The sequence below is a fragment of the Argiope bruennichi genome, chromosome 5, assembly GCF_947563725.1.
Source record: "Argiope bruennichi chromosome 5, qqArgBrue1.1, whole genome shotgun sequence".
NCBI lineage: Eukaryota > Metazoa > Arthropoda > Arachnida > Araneae > Araneidae > Argiope > Argiope bruennichi.
Window position 1 is genome coordinate 127,056,160 of NC_079155.1, and position 21,830 is coordinate 127,077,989.

The 21,830-nt window shown below is 25.6% G+C and overlaps 1 protein-coding gene and 1 long non-coding RNA gene across 2 annotated transcripts; one reads left to right on the top strand and one right to left on the bottom strand.

The window, feature by feature from the left end:
• Positions 1-705: 705 nt before the first annotated feature.
• Positions 706-6,000, bottom strand: LOC129969124 (uncharacterized). Its single transcript, XR_008784462.1, has 2 exons — positions 5,897-6,000; positions 706-1,046 (listed from the first exon to the last, which is right to left on the bottom strand). It is a non-coding gene; the product is annotated as an uncharacterized LOC129969124 (long non-coding RNA).
• A 368-nt stretch (positions 6,001-6,368) lies between these two features.
• On the top strand, positions 6,369-20,976 carry LOC129969112 (transmembrane protein 231-like). Its single transcript, XM_056083522.1, has 7 exons — positions 6,369-6,697; positions 8,732-8,904; positions 11,256-11,384; positions 14,246-14,389; positions 16,538-16,619; positions 17,407-17,512; positions 20,733-20,976. The coding sequence occupies exons 1-7, from the start codon at positions 6,559-6,561 to the stop codon at positions 20,890-20,892; spliced, it is 933 nt and encodes a 310-aa protein (XP_055939497.1). The 5' UTR covers positions 6,369-6,558; the 3' UTR covers positions 20,893-20,976.
• The last annotated feature ends 854 nt before the right edge of the window (positions 20,977-21,830 follow it).

Genomic DNA, 21,830 nt, shown 5'->3' on the forward strand with positions numbered 1-21,830 from the left:
TAAAAAAGTCAGAATCATAAAATAAAGAAATATAAAGTTTATTTCCACAGAAACATTTAAAATGAACTTCCCATAAATATAAATGTTTTAACAAATGTATTGAAATTGCATGAATATAAGTAGTTTTAATTCATGAACATCAATCAGCGATGATGATGATCACTATGTTTATCATCAGCCTTGCAGAAATTTCATTAGATATTAAAAAAATTAAATGAAAAATAATTTTATTTGATGGTAATTCAATTAATGTAATGTTTTCATGGCAACTGAATAAACTAGAATCTAACAAATAGTTTGAAATAATATATATATATATATATTAAAAATGCTATAGGGAGAAATTTTTAATACCTTCTGTTTAAGTATTGAGTATAATATAAAGTAAATAATACATTTATTATGATTAGTGACAAGTCATACTGACAGTATGAGTAAAATTATTCATCTAAATTATATTACATCATTATGCTACCATAAATTGAATTGAAAAATTTTAATAAGTATGATATTTTAAATGCCATACACTAAAATTCAGCATAGTGGAACTAAATTTAAAATAAAAGTGTTAATTTTATTAAGCTCTAAGCTGCAGAAGAAACATAGAACACCATCCACAGAAGATGTGGTTATTTGTAGTTGTCTAGGTATTGTCAATTTCACATTATTGACTAAAGATGAAATAAAAAAGTCAGAATCATAAAATAAAGAAATATAAAGTTTATTTCCACAGAAACATTTAAAATGAACTTCCCATAAATATAAATGTTTTAACAAATGTATTGAAACTGCATGAATATAAGTAGTTTTAATTCATGAACATCAATCAGTGTCACTTTTGCAAAAAATTAGGCATCAATTTGATTCTGCCCCAAGTTAACATTGATTTCTAGTTGCATTCGGACATCAAGAACCATGAACCAGACAGTTAGGATGACTGGTAGTCTGATACGCGACTCCCAAGCCAGTCGAAAGAAGAAGCTCAAGATATTTGATAAATTTTTGATCATGTTTATCATCATCCTTGCAGAAACTTCATTAGATATCTAAAAAAAATAAAATGAGAATTTTATGGTTTTGATAATAATTAAATAAATGTAGTATTTTCATGTCATCTGAATAAACTAGAACAAATGGTTGAACAGTGGTGTAAAATGTTATAGAAATAAATATATATATATATATATATATATATATATATATATATATATAGTGAAGTTTCATTGATATGTATGATGAAACTACATATCAATATTTATTCAAAAAGATTGACAGAAGAAAATAGATTAATTATCTGTAATTGAAATATAACTCAATTGTTACAATTCAATCATAATTATGATACAAATTAACTATGATATAAAATAGCAAGATACATTTGATTGTCATAAATGTCAATTAATGCCTGCAAGTTAAAAGTTCTATAATTTCAATAACATTTTTTTTTCTTTGATAATTCCCTTCCTTTTTACTAGGGAATTATCAAAGTATTTAGTATATCCAGTATTTAGTATATCCATATATATACTAAATATATATACTAAAATATATATGCTATCAAGATTTTGAATCCTTATGAACAATATTTTTTTCTTTATGGTAGTATTTTAAGTATATTTTAATTAACGACTTTCAAGCTTTGAAATTAGATTTGAATATTTAATTTAATCCAAACAAATATTTTCAAAACTAATTATTATTTAACTGTTAAAAATTATAGCAAATATGATTTAACAAATAATGAACTCAACCTTTTTTATAATGAAATTTTATGGACAGACTTTTAATGATGTCTTGCCTTGGTGACCTATCTATAAAAAGTCAAAGCCTATTTTGTTCTGCTATTTGTTCCATGAAAGTATATAAAGAAAAATTAAGATTTGCAATTAAAAACATGTAAACATAATTATTCAAGTTTCTAAATCCACCTTTTTATACCTTTATAATTTTATTGGTTTTTCATTTCATTTTGACTTTTATTTTAATATTATAGCAAATAAACATTTAAACACACAGAACTCTAGTATTATTATGTTTTCATAGCTCTTCAATGCATTTTTTATAGTCTAAGAATTCAATTTTTCAAAGATCTAGTGTAATTTTCTTAGTAGTAATTACAATAGTTCATTCTTCTAAACTTCTATAAATAAACTATCATACTATCTTATTCATTTTACAATTCCTTTTTCTTTCATTTAACCTTTGATTTATATTTCCTTTACCTTTTCAAGTCACAATTTTTTTGTATTGCACAATTGTATCTACACAATTTTTAAAAAATGTTCAATAAAAGAAATTAATCATCTACTGAAAGTTTTATTTAATAGATCAAACCTTTTTTAAAAAGCAACTAATTTCATCCAAAGAAGAAAGAAAAGTAGATGATGATGAAGAAATCCAACATTTAATATAGATTTTTTAAATGATGTTTTAAAGGAAATTTTCCATTTTTACTCAGAATAGCAATGGACAAACAAATCAGAGAAGAAATTACTATGTGAAAATTTGTTTTATAGTTTCAATGTAAAATTATTAAACCCCTTGAATTTATGTACATTTGAGTAATTGCTATACTAACATACAAGTGATATTTTCTGTTAATATAAATGACTAGCAAAGATTGGTATTTTATGAAATTGTGGCGGATTGAATTGAACGAGGATAGAACCTGGGACCTAACAATTTGCTACAAAATATTATATTTAATTTTTTAAAGTCACAAACAAAGTATTTAATATTTTAGACTAAGAAGTCTGAAATTCCTGAAGGGATCAATGCACAGGGTGATTTTTTTAAAACTGACACTGTTTCAAGAGTTCTGTAGCTGAAACTATTGGCTGGAAAGTCCCAAAATTTGGTTTGGGGACTAATAACGACATGGAAAAAATGAATCTGCAAAGGAAAAAAAAAAAAAAAAAAAAATGTTCTCATTTGTCTGTTTACTGTATTTTTTTTAAACACAGTCAGAAATTTTATTTTGCAGTTAAATCTTCAATTTATGTGAAAAGCACTATATTTCCCAATGTCAGTGAGTTTTTGAACTATTTTTTTGGGGGATTCGTTTTTCCCATGTCATTATTTGTCCCCAAACCAAATTTTGGGGCTTTCCAATCAATGGTTTCAGCTACAGAGCTCTCGGAACAGTGCCAGTTTTAAAAAAATCACCCTGTATTATTTAATGACAAACAAAATGCAATTTATATATATATATATATATATAAAATATTATATTGAGGCTTATTTCAGATCATTTATACACATGATAAATTAAGAATAAACATTATAATATTCTATTAATTTTTTTTTGTTGCAAAATGAAATTTGAATCAGTCATTGAATATGATTTGACCTATCCAGCAAGATTAATAGTAGGGTTTATACAAAAACCGACTTTTTGAAAAACCGGTTTCCAAATTCATATTTTCAAAAAATTGGTTTTAGCCTGTTTTCGAATTTTTGTCAAAAAAAAAAAAAAAGAATAGTGAAATTTTTTTTTATTTAATTTATATAAATCATATCATATCGAAAAAAAAATCATATTAAATATATAAATCATATATTCAAATTCATTATCATATATAAATCATATCGAAGTCAGTATCAAAGTCAAAATATAACAATAAATTAAGGTGTATATATACATATTACTTACATAAAATAATGAATACTCAAACAAAACTTTTAAATAATATTTATATTATTTTCACTAATTTTAATTTCTCCTAAGAAAATAACAAAATATTCACTGAACTATAACATAAAATATTCACTTTAAAAAACATAAAATATTCACTGAACGGTGGCTAAGACTTGCTCTTATTTTCGGCATAATATTGCTTGAAATTGAAAATACTCATTCATTAGCTATTGAGCTGGGTTTTATAATTTTCATCAAATAACAAATCTAAGTTTTTTGTTTTCTTACTCGTTGCCGCAAATAGTGAAAATTCATCTTTCCGTGTCTTTCGATTTGTAAGTTTTTCTTCAGGGTCTTCAAGAAACTTATTAATTGATTTTTCCGTGGCTTCTTTTAAAAAAGCATTACTCTGATGTAGTTTCTTTGGTTTGCTCTTCATCAAAATTGGTTTCCACATAAGATTTTGGAAATATTCAAGACAATATCTTTCCCGATAACTTAATAATTTCGGTTTTTGAAGCTAATGAAAGTACACTAGATTTCCTCGCCGAACTAGAAACATTTTGTGGATTTTGCAAATACAACAAAAGAGTTGCTAATTCAACTTGTCTTCTTTCTTGAATTCGTTCTTCTAAAGCATATAATAATTTCAAACTTATTTCAGTGTTTAAATTTTTTAGTCGAATTAACAGAAATTTAAATATATCTTCACTTGTTAATAAATTGGCATCTCATTGCCCTAAGCCTTCAGCTGCAAGGCAAATCTGAACCGACGAAATTCATTTTTTTTTTGAAGACGAGGAATATCCAGGCATTTTAGAAAACCGGTTTTCCTAGTTTAAAAACCGGTTTTCAAATATGATAAATTTACTTTAAAAAACCGGGTTTGAAAACCGACAAACCCTAATTAATAGCAAATTATCAAAATAATTTTAAATGTTTTATGCATGGTATTCTTATATTTTAAAATTTATCTCATTCAAATAATCAAAGAATGTAATAAATAAAAATATTTTTTAAGAATAATTTAAGAATGCATAACAAGCAGACATTTTAAACACAATCCTTTCCATTATTATTGGAAATCTTATAGCAGGTATCATTGTTAAATATGAATAGCAGACATTTCTCCTCTTTTGATGCTCATTTACATCCCAAATTCCTCATTTTGAACAGAAATTGGTCCATTAGCAAAAAGCTCTTCTGGCTGGGTTAGTAGTTCAAGGATTAATTTAATAGCCTGAGAATATACATGATTTTAATTTTTAGCTAACTTTAAAAGACCAAGAATATACCTATATCAAAAATTTTGGATAACCTTTTACAAATAATTGTTAACAGTAAAAGAAGCAATTAAAAGCTATTTCTAGTGCATGTATATGTTGAGAATATTCATTGTAGCACATTTTAAGAAACAAATGGACAAAAATATGCAATTAAAAATAATTACAATTTCAGGGTTCACTTTATAAAACATCAAGTGCGAGCCATTTGCTTTGCAAAATATCATTGCAGATGTAATCTATTACACAATGTATAGCTAAAAATACAATAGTTAATTTTATAAAGATGAAACATCAAAATTTTCTACATTACAGGGAGTCGTTCAAAATAAATATATTGGTTTCTTTACTGCATTGCAACTGTCAAGAATGGTAATTCTGTTGAGTTATGCTCGGAAAACTGATTAGAAATCTATTTTAAAAATACGCTGAAAATATAACTGAACTATGATATTGGAATCAGGAGGTTAATCTCACAAATATGTTAGATGCCTGTCAAATGTCAAAAATTACAATTTTTGATAAGCGATAATTTTTGCTTCTGAGAAAATAAAAAAAGAGAGAACTTGAAAGTTTTTAAAATAAGATTTCTTAAAATTTAGCTGATAATTTTACATTAATTGTTTTCTTTTTTTTCTCGTTTATTCAGAAGGAAGGCACACTCAAAAAGGAGTTCTGATGCACATACCTCTCTTTTTGCTAAAAAATATTTTTTTAAACTTCTAGTTTTAATCAAGTATGAATAACAATTATTTAAAATTATTTTGAAAATATATTTATGTAAAACATTATTAACGAATAACTGTAATATTTCAATTAGCATTGATGCACTCCCGATGAAGCACATACTCTTTGTTTCGATGTTTCAAATAACATTTCAAAATGAACAAGAAATGAGTACTGCTGATATGTACTTTTTTAATAATTTTAAATAGGTTATCAAAAGAATTCTCTTTTTATTATGATAAGTTCTTACCAAAATCGAAACTAATCATATAGCTTCCTCAACAAATACGTGACAATCATTACCAACGCCAAAACAAGAATTATTGAAAGCTAGACCTTATGAGAAAAGGTTTATTTATTTACTGTTTGAATTCAAAATTCTAAACGAGGAATATTATTAAAACTCATAAATTTTTTTTCAAAACTATTAAACATTTGTAATGAACGAAAATGATTTTTTTTCTGCATCAAATTGTGATGATATTAAAGTCGGAATAAATTTTTGAAGATATCAATGAAACGTTTTATGGTGAATAAATATTGGCATGATAGTAAATTTGTTATAATGATGTTATTATATGATTTGTTATCATATTATTTCCAATAACCAAAATAAAAAAAAAATCAAACAATGAAATATATTTTCAGTGTCTAGCAGCAAAGAAAGTTCTCAACATAGCAGTTGCCATAGCAACATTTATGGTGTTGCTTTTGTTTTAGTTTTCTCTTATTTACGCATAGGTGGTTAACAATGCAATTGTTCTTATACTAGTGTAGCCATATAATCGTTATATTTTTTCATGCATTTATATTTTAATGTTAGCATCTAAATTATATAATTAATTATAGAATAATATATAATTAATTTAAATACTGTGAGAGAAAAAAGGATTATAGCTTTAAAAAAACTGAATGGCGATTTATGAAGTTTTTTCTCAACCTATTCTAATTAAATATAAAACTAGTATTTGCTCGAAAACAACATTTGCCTGTCTCGTTATTAATTTGTTAACGTTACTTTGTCCATTTTTCTTAACCTTCTACAGTCAAGGTAATAACAATGGCAATTGCTGAATTTTAACTAAAATGTACTATTTTATTTAATAAACAGTATTTGATTATTTCTCAAAACTGTTTCTTTCTTATGTACTGTTTATTAAAAAATATTTTATAAGTTTAGTTCTTGTGTCTGCAATTCATTTATTTATTCATTAAGAGGGTTAAGAGATATTTTTGTTGAAGTATCTGCTCAAAACTTATATAAAATTAAAGAATAAAATTAAAAATATGTTTTAGTTAGGATAATTTTTTCCTTTTGAATAATTCAGAATAATATATATCTAATGTATTAAAAGAAACACATGTTTTTTTTAATAATTTTGCTAAGAATTCAAGCAGTTAAAATGTTAAAAGAATTGTTCCATATGCTTTTACTCTTAATTTTTATATACATACTTATTTCATTCAAATATTGGATTATTTCAATAGGCCATTTACAGATATGAACTGTCGAATCAAAGGACTGTCAAATCCATATCTTAAAATCTTTGCAGTAGCATTTTTAATGTTAAATGTTGGCACTGAAAAGAAATACCAACAAACTTCATATGCAGAAAGGTTTTTACCTGCTCTAAAATCAATAGTTTTTCAAACACTGATTCAATTATTTTTATGTTTCTGCTTTTAAAATTATAAACAAGAGATGTTAACATCTTAAAGCATATAGGATGCAAACATAATTTTATTCCATACCTTTGCACTTATAATCATTACTCTAATTAATTAGTAAATATATATGATCAATTATACATTTTTAGGTCTCGGTAATTTTCTGAATTTTTAAAGTTTATCTTAAAATGTTTTACATTTTGAAAAATTATTTAAGTGAAAGAAATTTTTTTGCTTTTCTTCAACAATAAATTCAGAATGCTTATAAAAAGAGGCTGAATCAGAATTGAAATTATAATTATTTGAACATTAGATTTAACAAAAACAAAAAAAAAAAACTTCTGTATGGTATGGATATCTTTTCTCTTATTAAAAGTTTAAATTAACTTATAATATTTCTTTTTAAAAACAAGTCTTGTCATTTTTTCAGTGTTGTGCAATTAATTTTTTTAATATAAAGTATTCAATTTTTTTTCCTACCAGGAAAAAGAAAAATAATACTAATCAGCGATGTTTAAGATGTTATTTTTTTCACTCCTTGAGGATAAGATTAAAGTATTATTTATTTATCTACATAATTATTGTACCTTTGACCAAGACTTCAAATATTTTTTGTCTTACCACTCTATTGTTATGGCACTAATATTATTTAATATGCTGTAATTGGTGTTAGTATTCTATAATTAGTGATAATTATAGATGGAAGTAGGAAAAATAAAAGAATCAATATATTAATAAATGATTTTAATAATAAATTATCTTAAATATGATCTTAACATATTTAAAAATAAATTGCATTGCTTGAATGAATTGATTTATTTGAGCATAATTTGAAGCACAGCAATTAATATTCTATGCAACAAAGCTTTACTAATTGTAAAAGTTGTTTAATTTTATTGAACCTAAAGTTTAAAAACATTTGCAATATTTCCCAGTGATGTAGTACAAAACATAAACTTATGTATACCTTTCTTTTTTTTTCCATTGTTGTAAAAAAATCTCCTTGTTGTAAGTAAGAGATTTAAAAGAATCAGAATGCATTGCCTTGTTTGAATATTTAAATGAAACATTGTTTAGCCTAACTTGCATAATTGTTGTATAATATATATTTTCCTTAACCTGATAGTTTCTAAAATGTGATGAATTGTATCAAATAGAACAATTCTTCATGAAAAAATCTGAAAAAAATTTGGCACATTGTCAACTGAATAATTGGCAAGTTTTTTGTACATTCTAATCAATATAACGCTGACCGAAATACACAAAAAATTATGGTCAAATTAATTTTTTAATGGAAAATTTTATAAATTGTTCTTTAAAAAATTTAAAAATATATAATTTTTATTCCAGCTGTCTTAGTTAAATTAATATCTTCATTGTTATTTATACTGAAGTATTTTTTCTAAATCATTCACAGGTTTTTGGAAAAAAATTGATGTCTATAGAGAGCAACCTGATGTTTCATTTAAGCACCAAATGCTTCTACTTCTTGAAACTCAATCACCAGATGAACTCATATTTTGGAGTACATTTAAACAGTTGAATCAGTTAATGAATCACGAATTATTGCTGACAGTGCCATTAGTTGAAGTTAGTGATTCATTTTGAGTTAATAGTTTAAAATATTATATATTATTATTTTTTCTGAGTAATCTACAATATGAATATTATTTTTGTATTTTTAGAATTTCATAGTTTAAACTTAATATTTTAAAAATTGTTAACAGCTTATTTTTATTATTTTCTGAATTAATAAAGTTTGTTGCTGTATAATTTAAAGGGCTTTATTTTTGTTTTATATTTCTTTATTATTATTTTTAACAGGCTTCAATATGATAAATATTGTATTCTTAATAAAATTTAACAGAAATGTCATTTCATAAATAAAAATAAGAGTACAATTCGATTTTAATGGTGACTAAAAAGCATCAAGAAAAAATTTTGCAAATTATAAAAATATACTGAAATGCATTATTATTTATTATGAAAAATCTTGGATGTACAAATCACATATCATGTAGTTTTAAAATTGAAACTGCCGAATTGGCAAAATTTTCTCTTGGTGCTTTTTCAGTCACCTTAAAACCAAAAAGTATCAAAATAAGAGGTACTACTGTTCCAAAGTGTTTTTATGTGGTAGAAACATCCTTCATATTTTTTTATACTTAAATTTTACTTATAAGAACATTGTCTCATAAAATAATGTATGCTAAAATATTGTATCTTGTATTAAAAAATACAAATGTACTTAATTTCTAAAATTTTTAAACATTTATTTTTAATTGTGGCTTTTAAAATAAATAAATGATTTTAATATCAAATAACTGCTGGTTTATTAAAATTTGAATGAGGAGTAATTTAATATATTTCGAAAATATACATTCATAAAATTAATATTTAATGTCATTTTGAAATTTCACAGCAATATTCTGTCATTTACTAGTTTGAAAAAACAAAGTTTTTTTTCACTTTTACTGTGTGGAAGGAATTTAAAAGTAAGAAAAATATAGAAAAGTAAATAATTACTGTTTTAAATAAATGATTTAAGTATTTTTCCTTCTGTAAGTAAGGATTCTTTTTTTTTTCTAAATAAGACAATAATATTTTATTTTTAAAATAATCTTTATTGGATTAATATGGTGGCAATATCTGGAAGGTTAATTGATATATATATATATATATATATATATATATATATATATATATATATATATATATATATATAATCTAAATTATAATCCTAATAGAACCAATAATAGCATTAACTGATTCCAGGTGACTATTCAGGAGTTCCATAACAATAGGACATTTATGCATAACTCCTTTTTACATAGGGAGTAAGAATTACCAAAACAACTGTTTAATGTGACTCCATAGAAAATTAAATCCATCAATGTAACAATGAAAATACTTTGTTTTTTAGATGCGTGATGACTCTTTCTAATACTGTTAATTGATTTCAAAAAATCTTATAATTTAGAAAAATTCACAGGAATTATTTAATATTTATTTACATTTTTATTTGACATATTTTTATAAATAATAATTATTTTGCATTTTATTTTAAGCTTTCATTTCTTAAGACATATCTATTATTTTTTGAAAATCTGACTATCTGGCCAAATTATCTTTTTAAATATATATAACATTATGGGTTGGAACTCTTACATGAAATTCCTCCTGAATTTTGCCAGCTACGCATCTTATAATTACAACAGGGATTTCAGGGATTTTTTTTTATGAAATAATTTTCAAGATGTTACTGCAACATACAAGTTAATGAAAATTATTAAAAACTTTATTCTTTTATGCACAATTTATTTATTTATTTATCTGAAAATGATATTTTTAATATCAAATTAATATGTATTTGATTATTTTTTTAGGCATTAACATGAAATGTGCATTTTGATAAGGGATACTTGAGTACAATTACATTATTGATGTTATGTCCTGATGTAATGATGAGTAATTTAAATATTTGATCAGAATTTTGTCATAAACATCATTTGATGGCATTCTGAGGGAAAAAAGTATCTTTATTTAAAATAAAAGTTGTTTAAGTTCATACAGTGCTAAATAAAGAGTTAGTTCATACAGTGCTAATATGTGACTAACTATAATATATCTGCACATGCCATTTAACTGAATGTTCTTTTACTATTTTCCTCTCATAATATGTGGAATAGATTTAAGAAAGGTGCATTTTATCTGATTATAAATTATTTTGATTTTATTGAGATCTTTCTTAATCTCTGGATAGAAACACTACTATACCATTTACGGATACTCCTAATATTTCTAACAACCTGATTTGTTCTGGCTATAATCATGATCAACTGAATGTTCTTACATTAATGTAGTTATATGTATTGCTAAATAGATCAAGTGCATACATGATTGGGTTCTTCTTTTATATTTATTATGAATTTATTGATTAGCATAGGGAAGAAGATCATAACAGAGATGGTAAAAAAGATGAGCTTGTAATGACAATTGATGTGCCTTTGTTACCAAAAAAGAAAATTGTGTCTGTTAAGCTTCTTTTGATGTTTGACTACAAATTGTATGTAAGTGTTATTAAAAATATCTTATTATTATTATTATTTTACTATAATACATACAGAAGAATTATTTTACTATAATACATACAGAAGACCTTAATATTACAGTTTGCTGATAGTTTTTTCAATATTGTAAATTATTTCTTACCTAAAGGCTATAATTCAATACTTTATATCTGATGTTTATTAACAGTAACTGATAATCTGAGTGGAGTTAAATCTCAAAATAATATTCTTCTCCAATCTCAAAATAATATTATTCCCTTATCTCAAAATTTATCTTGTTATTTGCATTTTACAAAGCATTAAGTTCTTATATATATATATATATCTTGAAAATGGCATGGATATATATTGCATTGTTGATTTTGTGTTATATATACTGTAGAACATCTTCTTAAGTTATAACTTCCTATTGAATGAGGAAAGGGCATTAAAACATTGTCAATGAGTATTTCTGTTTATTTCCTCTACCATTTTTCAAACATTATTAAAAAAAATTTTTACAAGCACTTTTTTTTTTGCTAAAAAAAGGTTTTTGTACTTTAATTACTGAAAATATTAAAATATTACGTCATTTAGAATGCAGAAAATTTGGAAACTCATAAAATACAGGAAAGTAAATGAAAATATACTTACAAAAAAAAATGTGTGTAAAAAAGTTTGTGATTTACAATATTTTAGCAAAATATTGCAAATAAACATATTTTATTAATTTTCTTTTTATTTAATTATTTTTATTAATTTTCTTTTTATTTAAGTGAAATCAAGGATTAGGAATTCATTTTTTATTCATGCAAATGTTGCTGAATAAAAAATGCTGCATAATTTTAACAGCAAATTTGCAATGCATTTTTCTTGAACGATCGTTTTACGAATGTGCTGGCAATATTATCAAACCCATGATTAAGTTTCTTCTTGAATTAATTGTTTGTAATAGAAAGAGCTTTAAGTTTTTTTTGTTTTGTTTTTATAAATGTCTGCAATTTCATACAAAAGTTTCCCTCTCTAATTCCTAAAAAACTGCAACCAGCATTTATTTTCTTATTGCAATTAGACATATACTTCAACTGCAAAAAGATCCCCAAATGTATGAAAATACTTAAGAATTCTGTTAAGGGTAAAAAGTAAAAAAATTACAACAAATTAAAATCTTATGTCCCAATAGCGAACAATTATCAATGAGTGAAATGTGTTTTTTACGTTCATGTTTAAAGACACAAAGTTATCTGAATCATCTGTAAATTTTTACATCTGTAAAATTTTCTGAAAATTAAATAAGACCATTTTCTTTTTACCTGATTGATGTTTAAACCAGTCTTTAACTGTAATTTTCAACAATAATTTAAATAGTACAAAATATTGTTAAAAGGGTAGAAGCAGAAAATAATAATGCATTCTTCAACATCTATATAAAGTTACAATCTTTAAACAATACACATACATGAGATCTAGTTCATCACTTCTAAATTTTAAACAGAGCTTTTTTTAATTGTTTGGAAAAATTTTTGCAGTGTTCACTGCCAAAAGCAATTCATCCTTTAGTTTGGTCTTAATGCCAATCAAATCTAAATGAATATATTGGTAATCATTCAATATGTCGTTATACAAATAGGGTTAACTAACGAGCTTCTAATAAAGATGAACCTCTTGTAGGAAGGATTTTTAACCATTCCAAAAGTGATCATTTTGAAGATTTATGCTCTTTTCTCAATTAAAGCAACATTCATCTGTCCAAATTGCATTTTTCAGACAAAAAAAAATGTTATTTTATATGAAGTAGGCACTAAATATAAAATTTTAGATGTCAATAGTATTGCTGTCCTTGTTGTAAAAATTCATGATTGCATGCCAGTTATTAAATTGAAATATTATCTTTACTGTTGTTTTGTGGAATGTTGAATTCTGATTTGACTGTCCTTATTTTAGCATGAGGGTAACTTGAAAAATAAGCCTAAATATTAATTTCTATTACATTTGTATAATACTTCATCTTCCACTTTTTTCTTTAAATAAGAATTCTGTACTTTATTATCGCTAAACAATTCTGTAAACTTACTTCCAAGAAGGACACAAGGAATGCAGAAACGTTTTTTCAGAAGAATGCATGTTTGTGTTCTTTTGCAACTAAGCCAACATTATGATTACCTATAGAATAAATCATCAGCATCTCCAAATCTCCTTGTTACTGAATATGCCATTTCTTTAAAAAGTATACAAATGTGAGCAAAAAATTTTATTTTTAGGCTCAGTATTTTAGCACTTTTTTGGAATATTTTAATTATTCAGTTTCTCATCCTTTCCTTAGAAAATTGAAGTTGCAATTGTAAACTGATCAAAATGAACAACATTATACTGGATCAAATCTTGATGATTGGATGATGTACAATTAGACAAATTTTTTCAATGATGTTTCAGAAATGTAAATCTATTAAAAAAAAAAAAAGAACTTGATGTTTTTTTTCTAAATTTGTGATTAGTTCCTCTAAATTAAAAAGTAAGCATATCTCTATACATTCCTTAGATAGAAAAATGAAACATTGTTTCTGCATATATGGATGCAAGAGAAATATTTTCTAATTAATTGAAGTTTTAATCTGTAAAAGATGCATAAAAATTCAATTTTTAAAAATTTTTACAGTAAACTTTCACAGAAGCGAAAATATTTTTATGCAATTTTGTACCTCATTTAATGAAACTTTGTAATTGGATGTATATGTCTAGGAGAAATATTTAGTAAAATAAAAAGCTTGTTCTTTTTTTTTTTTTAACCCCCTTCATATTTGTATACGTGTGTGAATATAAAAAAATTAACAGAAATACAAATTTGGAATGTTCCTCTTATCTTTGACATGTATATTTTATAGTTATATTCAGCTTTTTCTATGGAGTGTGCAGCTTACATACAATACAGCACATCTTTACCAGGTTCATCATTTAGTACATTTGGCGAGCTGTCTTTAATGCAGAGGCAACCATTAAGGCATGCAGGAAAAGATGATAGATTTAATGTAAGTTCATTCTGCACTTATTCTGTTTTATTTTATGAGTTACTGTATTCTATTTGTAATCACTGTTATACAATATTATTGAATAATGATTTGTTTTATACTGCACATTCTTATAAAGTCTTATGAAAATATAAGGAAAAATAAAGATGAATGATCTTTTTAAACTCAGCTTTTTTTAGAAACATTGTTGAATAATTTTTTATTATAAACACAAAAGTAGAAAAATATCAAACACATATGTTTTGATGGAAAGCTCAATAAATTATCAATTATTGTTAGCAATTCTGGGTTAATAATTAATATCAGTATAGAAAAAAAAATGGTGAATTATTGGATCAAATTATTCCTACTGATTTGAGTAATATTGATAAAAGAAAGAAAGGTAAGAAAATCAAACCTGCAGTAAATGAAAGTAAATTAAAATCACCGTTTCTAAATTAAATTATCATGGCTATAAATTTATCTCATAGAATATAATTCTGGAAAAATTGTTAATATAATAGGATAGAGCAGTACATAACAAATTAAAAGTTTTGATGAAAAAAAAAAGAGTACAGAATTTATATAAATGTTATTAATTAGAATTATTTGGACAAAATTAAATGAAATTTTTTTCTTGTAGTTATAATATTAAAAAACTCTTGACATGTATATCACCAACAAAGTTTAAAATATAAATTTATGAAATGCATTTTAGAAAACAAACTTCTGTTTATGTTGCAAGGTATTAAAAAAAACTTTCCAAACTTGATTTACTAGATTGAATAAATGTTTGAATAAAAGGTGCATTTACTATATACATAAACAAAATTATTATTACTTAGTTGTAGCAAGGTTAATTTCATCTAACATATTGCAACTAAGCAACATAATGCTAGTTACATCTGTTATATATTACTTTGTATTTACTTTAAAAATAATGCATCTTTGAATGTTCTAAAAAATTTTATATGCCAGTATAATTTACTAATTATTTAAGAATGGGAAAAATAGAAGGAAAAGCTAACTGTACTCCTTAAAGCTGCTTCTTTGGCGAGTATTAATTTGGTACAAGAAATAAGAAGAATTGAAATCAAAGTATAAAATGTATCACAGAAAGGGAATTGCAGTTTTGAATCAGCTGGAAATTTTGTTTTCTCAAATTTGGAATCCCCTTCTTTGAATAAAGTTTTCACTTATTACTTTCTCAAATTTCATTTGAAAGCAAGTATTTCATTTAGAGATTAATTGTAGGGATGATATTAGAATAAAATGGATAATATTCTTAAATGTTTATAACTTAATTGCTTCAGATGCTGTAAAATATTATTTATTGTCATTAAAAAATTATAAATGAAGATATGATGTCAGCATTCCTCTCACATCCTGTTTCTAACGATTTCAGTGATAATTTTTTAAATAACTGGCAGCTTACCAAAATGCTTTGGTTGCATTAATAATTTTTTTTCCTTATTAAAAGTTCCTTATTTTCTACACACGTTTAAATATGCACAGGTCTATCTAAAATTTGATGTTAAATTAAAAGTCGTTGTTCTCATTAAAATATATTACCTATCACCAAATTTTCAATCTGTTGAAGAGAAAAATGTAATTCTTCTTCTAGAAAGTAAACTAAATTTTGTGACAGTTAAAAAGAATTTAAAAATAAAGTAGTAAAACAAACTTATTTCTAATTAATTTTATTGAAAAATAAAGTCAATAAAACTATGTATATGCCACTCAGATGAAATTGTTTTGAAATATGTAAACATACTTATAATTCTGCATTACTTAAAATCATTTTGGATTTTTACTTTATCATAGTTTTCTAGTTTGTTGAACAGGAATTGCAATCCCCATGATTGATATTGGCTGTTGGGTATTACTGAATTATTGCAACACTTTCTCTTTCTCTCTCATCCCCCCCTCTCTCTATTCCCTCCCCTTTTAATAGCCATATTTGTTAGACACATTTGTTAATACAAATATTTTTCAAACTATTTCATTTGTCAATTCTAATTTTTTAAAAATTTCCGTTGCATATTATAAAGAAGGATTGAAATGCAATACTTTTGCTAGAATACTAACAACAGACATTCTTATTCAGCATAGTTAAGTGTATAATTTATTTAATATATGCAATTAATTTTTACTTTCTATTTAATACAGATTCCTGTATTAGACCTTTCTAAATCAGAGATGCCATCAACAAGTTTAGAAAATATTTTGTTGGAATATATGAGAAGAAATGGTAATAATTTGCATTAATAAATTTTATGATTTGGAAATTTACTCACATGTAATAGGGGAGGTTGCTTTAAATATAGACAATAAAGTTCAGATATGTGAGAACTTGGGAGTGAAGGGAATAGAGATGAGGGACCAGCAAAATAGAAGCTTGTCATTTTAGTTCATTGTTATCAACCCCAAATCTAATAATACAAAATAGCAGGAATGATCGCATCTAGGCGTTGTGGAATAGCAGCATTCCTACCTTTTCCTATTAAATTTATGTAATCCCAAAAATATCTAATTTTGCTCATGAATTAAAATACATCAAAAATGTAATGCATTTAGTCTTCAGGGTAGACAAAAGGAAAAATGCAAACCAGTATTTATGTCCTAATGAAAGCTACAAGTTGTTCCTGTGTGTTTTTGATACAATATAATTTTATGTAAATTTGGCTTCTGTTTATTACAATCAGTGATTTCTAGGATAAATGGCATAATATATTCATATAGGGCATTCTTTCCTCCTTATTTTTAGTTAAAAAAAGTTGATAAAAGGCTCTTATATTAATTTTTTATATGGTGTTCTCCATTCCACCGACTACATAATTATCAATTGTAATCCTGCCATGTATAATTATAAAAATCAAAGTGAGAAATTTTAATGTTGACTTCTTTTGCATAATGTTGCATTGGTTAGGCCACAAATATATTGATTGTGAGTTTAAATGCATATTGTTTGTAGTTCTTTATTGCCTGATATTGTATGTCAAATATAAAATTTGATGTTTGTTGAATTTTCGTTTTAGTTACAACTTCATTGAAAAATACATATTCTATATGGGAAGCTGGCCATGCAGCAAATGGATCTTTCAAAATAAATGTGGTCATCTTATACCCCGAAGAAACCATTTTGTATCCTTTACGAAATGATGTTTGGAAAGCAAATTTATATTATTATCATGTATTGGCATGATTTTGTTTCGAAATGACAATCATTTACATCGGCATTAATGTTTTGTCAATAATTAAAGAACTACAGTGACTTCTGACTCCCCCAGAACGAATATTAAGCTGATGTATTTCGGCAGACCCAGTTTTATTTCTAATAATCTGGCCTGGTAATATGTGTAAAATATAAACAGGGAAAAAGAATTATTGAAAAATATTGTATCAGCTTGTTAGTTATTGTTGTCGGTTCAGTTATTATTCTCACAGGAAACACAGAATTGAAAAAATATTTTTTATTTGATGGATGGTTGCATGTAGAAATCATTTGATTCGACGGTCACATCATGATTAGATGGTAATTCTAAACCAAATAGTAATCAAATTTCTAAAATGATCGGTCATTTATAGTTATCCTCATTTGCACATGAAATGACTGTCAGCGTTGATATTTGTGCATTACAACTTGAATTGTTTTCCAAACACTTCACTTTAAATATTCCTATAATTATCTAATTTGAGTGTGGTTTAGTTTAGTTATATTAACATCCCATTTTAAAGCAACACTAAGGCTATTTTGGGACGGACTTCGTAATTTCGAACTGCGGTCAGATGATGAGAACGTCACCTGGGCTGGCACCCCCTCTCGAAACTTTCACACCACACCAGCAGTAGGACGTTTGGCCCCGACAGATTTAACATGCATCAGACCCGCTTACACGACGGTTCGGTGGAATCGGGTCTCGAACCTGAAACGCTCCGGTTTCGAAGCCGAGACTTTACCACCAGACCACCGCGGCCCCTATCTAATTTGAGGAATTATACCAAGGGATGTACTAGTATCGCACATTTGTAATTCCTTTGCCATTATATCCATGTAGTAGAGTGATGTAGTGAAGGTAAGCGATTCAAGTGTTATAATAATTATTTCTCCCTCAGTGACTTGGTAAGTAAAAACTTGGGTCAATGTATGGTATCATTTTCATGCCCGTTCATAGCTTTTGGCTTCGTTAAATAACATAATTATAGCAACATATTTTCCATGTGGCACCGCCTAAGATTGTCTCCGGAGTACCTTACACTGCCGTCATGATTAGTGAATTATTTCCTACTATATTAAAGATCACATAAGTATGGCATAGTTTGGAGAGTTAGATAAAGTGGATTTTTCACTTACCAGTAGCCACGAATTTATTTAGCTCTTTTGTTCGGCAAAGGCAGAGAAAATTATAATTTGTTGTTCTATATTTCTGTCTTTCTTTTATTCTTTTTTTTAACGGGCACAACGAAGTATGTGACAATGAAATCGTTTCATATAGCATCATAATCATGTGACAAACATGTATAATCTATCAGTGCATTGCTTTGCACAATAAGCAATAGTTAACAAGAGAAAAAAAATGCTTGATTTCTAGATACTGCGAAGTTAAAAGAGGTTATTGTAAAAACTAGAAGGCAATTTCCGTCGACACTTTTTGAAAAGTACTTGATATTAACTGCATTCATTTAATCATGTCAACCAGGTTTGATGAACTTCATCTTATCACACCAAATAAAGATACTGTTTTAAATTCAGTAATATATATAGAACATTCTGAGTGGTCAATTGTGTATGCATAATGGCTTAAGTGATGAAATGAATCCTACTGTCGTGACTGGGAGCAGTGTCAAGTTTTAATTTTTCTATATTTCTAAAAACTGGCGATTATTTATGTCAGATCCAATAGTTATAAACTTATAAATAAGGTAAAAATTGGCGAAATTATTGAAACTGGGGATCTGTGAGTTTCTCTCAAAAATGACGAGTGATGGGTGACAGGCGAAAATTGAGGACTAATTAGTGTTACGTGCTTTCATTTAAAATAAAAATCGATGAAATCGGGTCAGTGGTTGAGGGTGAGGGACTGGTTCTGTAATCATTTTATTCCTATTTATTTGTAATAATTTTAAATATAATAATTAACATGAAAAGTTATATTCATGTGCATGTTCTGCCTTAAAAAGAAAAAAGTTTTTTGATTCTTTCTCAAATCATGTTGTGTTTTTTTTTAACTAATTTCTGCACGCATTTATAATACTTTATAAAAATTTCATTTGCATGAAAGTTTATCTTATAATATTATTAATATTTAGGTGCATTATGCATCTTTTAATTTTTTTTATTTTCAAGCTGTAATGTACTTTTAAGAGGCTATTTGATGAAAAATATCTAGTATTATTATTAATATATCAGTATTCTAGTATTAATATTTTTTCAGATTTTTCAAGTTTCATTACGTTTGATATGTTTTAAATTTTGATCTTAAATATATAACTAAAATAATTATCTGTAATTTCCTGAAACTATACTCACATATTATGCTAGATTTGAAATGATTTCTTTTGCAGTTCTCTTTTCTGAGCATTCGTATTTGTTGGTACGAGCTTTAAGATCATCGCATCACACTTGATTTTCAATTTGTTATAAGCAAACGATACTTTATAAAGAAGTAATATATATATATATATTACTTCTTTATAAAGTATCGTTTGCTTATATATATATATATATATATATATATATATATATATATATATATATATATATATATATATATATATATATATATATATATATATATATATATATATGTTTCTTAATGAAAGCATCTCATTCTTTTCATAGACATTTAATTTTATATGAAATATATGCTTGCTATGAAACAATTATACTCGGAAAAGAAGTTTTATTCACTTATAACTCAAATTTCGATTACTTTTATTGTCGAGAGTATCCCAGTTTTTTTTTTTAAGAAAATTTAAAAAGGATTTTATTTATTTTATGGAATATCCAAATAAAGTTTTAAATGTGCACACAAAAACGAAAAATTAAATTGTTTTAAAAGTCTAAATATTTGTTGTAGTGAATTGATCATTATAAATACCTTTGAAAATTTAGTATGCATTATAAAATATCTGACTCATTCCGAAATTTTGCGGATTTTGTGAGAGGCAAAACAAGTTTGATGTTTTGAATGGCTATTTGAATTTCTTTTATTTGAATTAAATCATTACCTATAATTTGAATTAAAAAAATCTAAGCAAATGTCCATATTTGTTCAGTAAATAATAATAATAATAAATATTTCTTATGTTCTGAATGTTTCTAATCTTTTATTTGAAGTCTCATTCCTTAAAAATGCTGCAGGTTTAAAGTTGGCTTCTGGCAACTTTGGAAATTGGCACTCGTGCAGTACATAGCAGTTTTTTTCATACTGTCTTCAATATGTAAAAAAATAAAGACGTATCTTTTTCAGAAACAATTTTTATCATCTATTGTAATCAATCCAATGAAACAAAAAGTATGACTTTTGTGGAGTCAATGGTATATATTTTTGTGTATTCTGTATTTTTGAAAAGTTTAATAAAATAACTCAATATTTTACAACCTGTATGATTCTTTAAAATTTATCCATTTTTCAGAATTGATCACTTTCAACGTATATTTTTATTGATATATTAAGAAACAAAAAGGGTTTTATTTATTTAAATTATTTTCTACATTGATTACTTGATTTTCTCCTTGAACAATACAAATTTGAAATACATACAATACAATCTTGAAATAAACATTTTTCTGAATTTACCTGTATAAACTGATATTTAATTAATTTAATCTATTATTCTGAAAACATTAAAATAGCGTATTATTTTTGAAAGTACATTACACTCCCGAGTATCCGGTTCGCGACTATCCGGCCTAGTTTTCTTTTACCCTAATGAAATGACCAAGGCAAGGCTTCATCTATTAAGAACTCTTTCAAAACCTAAAAACTGTCAAGTTTTGACTCTTATCTTAGGGTTACCTTTTCATATCTGTGTAATCATTTATCAGTGAAAAATAAAATCTGTTTGAGTCCATTTTCTTAAGAATTGGGCCTACGATTTACGTTAATGCTTTGTGTATGTTTCCTGCATTTAAATTGGGCATTGCTGAAATGTTAAAATGTGAACGGTTTATATCCTTTAACTTACTTTTTCTCTAATAAATTCTTAAAACGTGCATTGCGGTATATAAAAATATAACTACCAGTACAGAACCTTCTATTTTAACTCGACTCGTTACCGGCACCTGTTTCTATGATTCACCGGACCGCTGCTGCGTTCACCTTGAGATAAATGGAGGCCTTAATAAATAAGAAAATATGTTTTATTACAGTGAGTTTTGGTATAAAACAGACTTCTTCTTTATACACTTTGTATTCGGGTATTGGTGGGCAAAGAAATGAATTCATAGAACTTCGGC